The following is an 8,114-nucleotide window of genomic DNA, read 5'->3' on the forward strand; positions in this document are numbered from 1 at the left end:
GAACCATCATGTCTGAACTGCAGATACACTAACACCAAGATTCTGAGAGAGAGAGAGAGGCGCCAGAATTAAGATTATAAACATTTAACTGACGGTCTGTAGTGACACCATGTGCTGAAACTATGCCATAGCCTGTTAGAAAAATTATACCTACAAAAGCGTTAAAGTGAGAAACAGCAAACTTATTGGGATGACACAACAGCAATCGTAATATTAAAAGTAATCCAACGCAGAAAATTAACGCAAAAATACACCACAGTATAAAATTATCTACTAGCAGGATCAACACATGAATAATCTAATAAATCGGCAAACAGAATAAGTCGTCCAAGAGAAGAAACTGAAGAATATAACGATATAATGCAATCTCTGTAAAAAACAGTGTTCAATTAACATAAAGATATTACAAGATAATGATCCGCTGAGAGAGCTGCACAGTGATATGTTGAATATGCCAAAGGTTTTAATAAAGTAGGGAAAAGAAAATAAAATAAAATAAAAGAAAAGAAAAGAAAAGAAAAGAAAAGAAAAGAAAAGAAAAGAAAAGAAAAGAAAAAAGAAAAGGGTCTGGAACATTGTATGTACGAAGCATTCAGGACCGTGCTTGTAAGTTTTATTAATAATAATAATAATTATTAATAATAATAATAATAATAATAATAATAGAGATTATTTTTTGTCTTTTCATTTCGCATTTTAATTGACTATAATGTGCGTCTTCTTGACATATACATTTAGTTTTGCTAATTAATTTGATTATATTCATTTTACATACAAAGTGGTAATTTTGAAGCATGAAAATGAAAAAAAAAACATGTTTTAAACATCCACCAGACAGAACCAGATTAATCTATCACACTCTCTTCAAAATGTGCTATTTTACATTTTGGCAAACTGGCGACATTTTCTCAAAATTCTTACACCCCACTGAGGGTTGTGTTTAAGGCTGCAACTTCATGTTTACTTTATATTACAAATTGTGCACGTTTTCATTCGAATCACAGAAAATGCTACTTGTTTGCAACATCTTTAGGCCTAAATTTTTGCGTGGTAACAGATTAGATTAGATATTTTACAAGGAAAAAAAAGAATCAAGCTGACTTATACAAAAATAATAGAAAATGTGAATTGAAAACAAGACAGTCACATTGTCAATACCAAAGCCACTATTGTGGCAACTGTTAGAATTAACTGCGAACCGTTGAGATTAATTCACCTCGAAAAATGAATTATTCATTCAAATTCTTAAACGATCTTACCTTTCCAGTGGTGGGAAGAGTTTGGGTGCACGTAAAAGTATCTTCTCCATTAATGCTGATCAGTTCTGCGTCTGCTGGTGGAAACGGTGAGGGGAAAACGACTACATCACTCTTTATTGTGTCTGAACTAAAACACACGTCGTACTGTTGTGTAGATTTAGAGAAAGACCAGCTGCCGTCTGGATGTGTGCTGATCACTGGACCGCTGTACCTGCTGAAACTGCCGTCTGTCCTGTAGCATTTAGCTGCTATCAAACCCACAAGACTCAGTAAAAAGATGACTGATACTGAGACAATAGCGATGAGCAGATACAGATTCAGATCTGAAAAACTCTCCTCTTTAACAGGAACTTCTCTGAATGATGTCTTTATGTCATCCAGACTCTCAACCACCACAACATCCATGGACATTGTTGCTGAGAGTGATGGCTCTCCATTATCAGACACTGTGATCAGAAGTGGGTGAGTTTTTAAGTCATTGTCACTCATTCGTCTCTTAGTCCTTATTTCTCCAGTGCTGCTTCCAATGCGGAAGAGATTCGTTCCTTTGGGTTCAGTTAGATGATAAGACAGAAGTGCATTATATCCAGAGTCAGCATCAACAGCTTTGATCTTGGCTACAAAGTATCCCGCTTCAGCAGAGTAGGGAATGTTCTCACTATTAACTGATCCAGGTTCAGAATAAGGCGGTAAAATAACCGGACTGTTGTCATTCTCATCCAGAATAAATACATTTACAGTCGCATTACTGCTCAGAGGAGGAACACCAGAGTCTGTTGCCATAACTTGAAATTGAAATCTTTTCGTTTCTTCGTGATTAAATGATTGCAAACTGAATATTTCTCCACTTAAAGAGTTTATATTTATCAGTGTTGTTATAGGAACACTGGAGCTGGAACTGTCTAACAGTGAATATGAAAGTTCTGCGTTCTCACCAGTGTCTGAATCATCAGCTGACACTTTTGTCACGAGACCTCCAACTTGACCATTCTCACTTAGAAAAGCGTTAATAACGGGAGCTGGAAAATGTGGAGCATTGTCATTAACATCAGAGATATGTACAGTTATAACTGTGCTGCTAGAAAGAGACGGAGTTCCTTCATCTGCAGCTGTAATTGTGATGTTATACAGAGAAACACTCTCTCTGTCCAGAGGTCCATCTACCACTAGAGAATAATGATTGTTATATGACGTCTCCAGTTTGAAAGGAAACGAGCCTTTCAGTGCACAGTGTACGATGCCATTTTTATCTTTATCTTTATCAGACACTGTAACTAAAGCAACTGCAGTTCCTGACTTTGTGTCTTCTTTCACACTTTCCATAAGAGGAGTCACAATTATTTCGGGAGCGTTGTCATTCTCGTCCACAACTTCTATTAAAACTTTACAGTGTGTACTTTTGGGAGGAACGCCTTTATCTCTCGCCTGAACACGCAGTTCAATTGCAGGATATTCCTCGTAATCAATTTGACCTTGAACAACAATTTCCCCTGAGTTAGAATTTATTGCAAACCGGTTCAGCTCATCGGTATTTCCATGTCCAAGAAATGAATACTGTATTTCGCTATTGATGCCCTCATCCAAGTCACTAGCAGAAACAGTAATAAGTTTGGATCCAATTGGTGTGTTTTCCTTCATTTTAACATTGTACAAAGGTTTGTTGAAAATAGGTTTATTATCGTTAACATCTATGATGTCAACAACAATACTCAGGGTTCCAGATTTAGGAGGTTTTCCTCCGTCAATAGCGGTGAGTATTAAGTGAATAACAGCTTGTTTCTCTCTGTCTAAAGCTTTCTGGAGCACTAACTCAGCTAACATACTCTGTTGCCCGCTATGAATTTCCAAAGAAAAATATTCATTTGAACTGAGTTTGTATTCTCTCAAAGAATTACTGCCAACATCTGGATCTTTTGCAATTGGAAGAGGAAATCTGTCCCCCTCATTTGCAATCTCTGTAACACTGACAGTATAAGTGCTGCCCGGAAAAAATGGTGCATTGTCGTTTACATCTACAATTATAAATTCAAGTCGGTAAAGTCTGTAAGGATTTTGAGCAAGAGCCTCTAAATTTAATGCACATTTCTGATTACTGCCACACAACTCCTCACGATCAATCCGGTCTTTGACAAATAGCGAGCCCGTTTTCACATTTAAATCAAAATACTTTGCATTTGATCCAGGCATAATCTGAAACATACGTGATTCTAGTTCCGGGGCACTGATTTTCAGGTCTTTTGCTATATTCCCGATCACAGTTCCTTTATTTACCTCCTCGGAGACGGAATAGACAATCTGTCCAAGCGAAGATTTCCATAAAGACAGAAATAAAACGACCCAGAAGCCGTACGATTCTGTAACATCCATTATCTTGGAGTAAATTGTTCTGCGATTTATTTGCTGTAAAAACGGTTCAAATAAGCAAACAGACCTCTCTCGACACAATCCGACATCATAACGCAGAAGCTATACCAACAGCAATTGTTATTTACACCCCTTTAACGCATTTCCTCTTGTTCTGATGCTGTAAAGGAGGAGCTCAGATAGCTCTCAAAATCATGGTCTGCAGTGCCACCACGTGTTGGAAAGGTGTAGAGACAATGAAATGTTACTTAATATATTTGTCTTTAAAACAAAGAGTGAACCAAACGTATCACCTTCTAAATAAAGTATAATCTAGGGCTTTAAATCTACGCAATCATTACGAAAAAAAAAATGCATATAGGAATATTGAGAAGGAATATACGATGTCACTGTCGCTGTCCGCGGTACTGAAGTGATTTTGCTTTTTAAATACAAAATAGGCTATAGTTAAGCCCTGAAACAAACAAAGTCAACAAACAGACAGCAGCATGGTATCAAAATTGCTCCAAAATACAGAGATCTGTAAGTAGACTAATATTTAATATTATTAATAATAATCACAAGCTGACTTCCAGACTTCCAGTGTACAAAAGCAAAGTCACTGAGAAAGGAGAAAAGTGGTTTTGCTCTTTAAATACAAAATAAAACATTTACGCAATGAAACATACAAAATGAACACACAAAAAGAAGCATGATATCACGAGATAGTTGTCACAAGACAGAAAGAAAAAAAGACAGACAAACAGACAGAAAGAAAGAAAGAAAGAAAGAAAGAAAGAAAGAAAGAAAGAAAGAAAGAAAGAAAAAAAAGAAAGAAAGAAAGAAAGAAAGAAAGAAAGAAAGAAAGAAAGAAAGAAAGAAAGAAAGAAAGAAAGAAAGAAAGAAAGAGTCTAAAAATATAGTCTGTCCTATTAGTGTACAAAAGCCAAGTCAAAGGAAAATTAAAAACGCAGTACAAGAAAATTAGACTTTAGGACGAAACTCAAAAGCTGCACAGTGATAGGAAAAAAAACATACGCCAGAACCAGGAGACGCCGAAATAACTTGCAAAACTAAAATGTATCACGTAACAACTAGTAAACAATGAATGCAAAATTGCGACTGTCAATAGCGTCCAGTATTTTACTTGTTATACCTTTTGCTTGGGTACGCGTTACATTTGTATGTTTAAATACCTAAAAGAAAATGTTATTCTTTATTTATTTTATAAACATCTAAACTTAAAAAATAATAATTAAAATGGCTTAAAAAGCATCTAATTAACCATTTCTTAAATGTTAACTTTATTAATCAGATGCACTAGAAGTGAAATACAATAGAGAAGCAAGCTGTCTTACAAACACTTTAAATATTGGAAAATAAGATTTTATTTCCTTCCATTTATTTTATAAACATCTAAACGAAAAAAGAAAACTAAACATAAACGTCGCTAAAAACATTACTTCTGCAAGTCAAGTACAGTAGAAGTGAACTAAAATTCAATTTCTTACCTTCCCAGTGGTAGGAAGAGTTTGTGTGCGCGTAAAAGTATCTTCTCCATTAATGCTGATTAGTTCTGTGTCTGCTGGTGGAAACGGCGAAGGGAAAACCACTACATCACTCTTTATTGTGTCTGAACTAAAACACACGTCGTACTGTTGTGTGGATTTAGAGAAAGACCAGCTGCCGTCTGGATGTGTGCTGATCACTGGAGCGCTGTACCTGCTGAAACTGCCGTCTGTCCTGTAGCATTTAGCTGCTATCAAACCCACGAGACTCAGTAAAAAGATGACTGATACTGAGACAATAGCGATGAGCAGATACAGATTCAGATCTGAAAAACTCTCTTCTTTAGCAGGAACTTCTCTGAATGATGTCTTTATATCATCCAGACTCTCAACAACCACAACATCCATGGACATAGTTACTGAGAGTGATGGCTCTCCATTATCAGACACTGTGATCAGAAGTGGGTGAGTTTTTAAGTCATTGTCACTCATTCGTCTCTTAGTCCTTATTTCTCCAGTGCTGCTTCCAATGCGGAAGAGATTCGTTCCTTTGGGTTCAGTTAGATGATAAGACAGAAGTGCGTTATATCCAGAGTCAGCATCAACAGCTCTGATCTTGGCTACAAAGTATCCCGCTTCAGCAGAGTAGGGAATGTTCTCACTATTAACCGATCCGGGTTCAGAATAAGGCGGTAAAATAACCGGACTGTTGTCATTCTCATCCAGAATAAACACATTTACAGTCGCATTACTGCTCAGAGGAGGAACACCGGAGTCTGTTGCCATAACTCGAAACTGTAATCTTTTCGTTTCTTCGTGATTAAATGATTGCAAACTGAATATTTCTCCACTTAATGAGTTTATATTTATCAGTGTTGTTATAGGAACACTGGAGCTGGAACTGTCTAACAGTGAATATGAAAGTTCTGCGTTCTCACCAGTGTCTGAATCATCAGCTGACACTTTTTTCACGAGACCTCCAGCTTGACCATTCTCACTTAGAAAAGTGTTAATAACGTGAGCTGGGAAATGTGGAGCATTGTCATTAACATCAGAGATATGTACAGTTATAACAGTGCTGTTGGAAAGAGGCGGAGTTCCTTCATCTGCAGCTGTAATTTTGATGTTATACAGAGAAACACTCTCTCTGTCCAGAGGTCCATCTACCACTAGAGAATAATGATTGTTATATGACGTCTCGAGTTTGAAAGGAAACGAGCCTCTCAGTGCACAGTGTACAATGCCATTTTTACCTCCATCTTTATCAGACACTGTGACTAAAGCAACTGCAGTTCCCGGTTTTGCATCTTCTTTCACACTTTCCAACAGAGTCGTCGTAACTATATCTGGCGCGTTGTCATTCTCGTCCACAACTTCTATTAAAACTTTACAGTGTGTACTTTTAGGGGAACTGCCTTTGTCTCTCGCCTGAACACGCAGTTCAATTGCAGAATCTTCTTCATAATCAATTTGTCCTTGAACAACAATTTCCCCTGATTTGGAATTAATTGTAAACCGGTTCGTTTCATCGGTGTTTGCATGACCAAGAAATGAATATTGAATTTCACTATTGATGCCCTCATCCAAATCACTGGCAGAAACAGTAATTATTTTGGTTCCGACTGGTGTGTTTTCTTTCACTTTAACTTTGTACAAAGGTTTGCTGAAAATAGGTTTATTATCATTTATATCTACGACGTCAACAACAATACTCAATGTTCCAGATTTGGGAGGTTTTCCTCCGTCAATAGCGGTGAGTATTAAGTGAATAACGGCTTGTTTCTCTCTGTCTAATGCTTTCTGGAGCACTAACTCAGCCAACATACTCTTTTGCCCACTGTGAATATCTAAAGAAAAATATTCATTTGAACTGAGTTTGTAGTCTTTCAGAGAATTACTGCCAACATCTGAATCTTTTGCAATTGGAAGAGGAAATTTGTCCCCCTCATTTGCATCCTCTGTAATATTGAGGATATGAGTGCTGTCCGGAAAAAATGGAGCATTGTCATTCACATCCACAATTATAATTTCAAGTCGGTAAAGTCTGTGAGGATTTTGAGCAAGAGCCTCTAAATTCAACGCACATTTCTGATTACTGCCACAAAACTCCTCACGATCAATCAGGTCTTTGACAAACAGCGAGCCCGTTTTCAGATTTACATCAAAATACTTTGCATTTGATCCAGGCATAATCTGAAACATACGAGATTCTAGTTCCGGGGCACTGGTCTTCAGGTCTTTTGCTATATTCCCGATCACAGTTCCTTTATTTACCTCCTCGGAGACTGAATAGACAATCTGTCCAAGCGAAGATTTCCATAAAGACATTAATAAAACGATCCAGAAGCCGTACGATTCTGTAACATCCATGATCTTGCAGTAAACTGTTCTGCGATTTATTTGGTGTAAAAACGATTAAAACAAGGAAACAGGCCTCTCTTGATACAATCCGACATCATGACGCAGAGCCAACTATAAGCTTTGGTTATTTACACCTCTTCAACGCATTTCCTCTTGTTCTGATGCTGTAAAGGAGGAGCTCAGATCACTCTTGAAGTTATGGTCTGCAGTGCCACCACGTGTTGCAAAAGTGAAGAGACAATCAGATTTTTTTTTCTCTAAAAACAAAGAATGAACCAAACGTATCACCTTCCAAATTAAGTTAAATCTAGGCCTTGAAATGTATGCAACCATTAGGAAACAGGGAAAAAGCAAATAGGAATATTGAGAAGAAATATACGACATCACTGCCGCTGTCCGTGGTACTGAAGTGATTTTGCTTTTTAAATACAAAACATAGTCAAGCCATGAAACAAAGTCAACAAACAGACAACAGCATGGTATGGAAAGGTAATTGTTCCAACATAGAACAATCTGTAAGTAGGCTAAAATTAAAACAAACAAAAACAAATCGGTGTATAAATACTGTCTTTTAGTGTACAACAGCAAAGTCACTGAGAAAGGAGAAACGCAGTACAAGCAAATCAAATTCTATCAAAAAGTC

The 8,114-nt window shown here is 37.0% G+C and overlaps 1 protein-coding gene across 1 annotated transcript; it reads right to left on the reverse strand.

The window, feature by feature from the left end:
- Positions 1 to 6: 6 nt before the first annotated feature.
- LOC141298973 (uncharacterized) lies at positions 7 to 7,480 on the reverse strand. Its single transcript, XM_073829262.1, has 3 exons — positions 5,114 to 7,480; positions 1,260 to 3,554; positions 7 to 42 (listed from the first exon to the last, which is right to left on the reverse strand). The coding sequence occupies exons 1-3, from the start codon at positions 7,478 to 7,480 to the stop codon at positions 7 to 9; spliced, it is 4,698 nt and encodes a 1,565-aa protein (XP_073685363.1).
- Between the last annotated feature and the right edge of the window lie 634 nt (positions 7,481 to 8,114).

This window comes from Garra rufa, chromosome 23 (assembly GCF_049309525.1).
Source record: "Garra rufa chromosome 23, GarRuf1.0, whole genome shotgun sequence".
In the NCBI taxonomy this organism is placed as follows: Eukaryota; Metazoa; Chordata; class Actinopteri; order Cypriniformes; family Cyprinidae; genus Garra; species Garra rufa.

What these genes read in the sequence shown, in the direction of transcription:
- LOC141298973 (XM_073829262.1), bottom strand. Translation starts at nt 7,480, where the DNA reads ATGGATGTTACAGAATCGTACGGCTTCTGGATCGTTTTATTAATGTCT. An exon ending in CTCTTCCTACCACTGGGAAG is followed by an intron (nt 3,555 to 5,113) that starts GTAAGAAATTGA and finishes TCGCTTGGACAG; the next exon opens with ATTGTCTATTCCGTCTCCGA. An exon ending in CTCTTCCCACCACTGGAAAG is followed by an intron (nt 43 to 1,259) that starts GTAAGATCGTTT and finishes TCTCTCTCTCAG; the next exon opens with AATCTTGGTGTTAGTGTATC.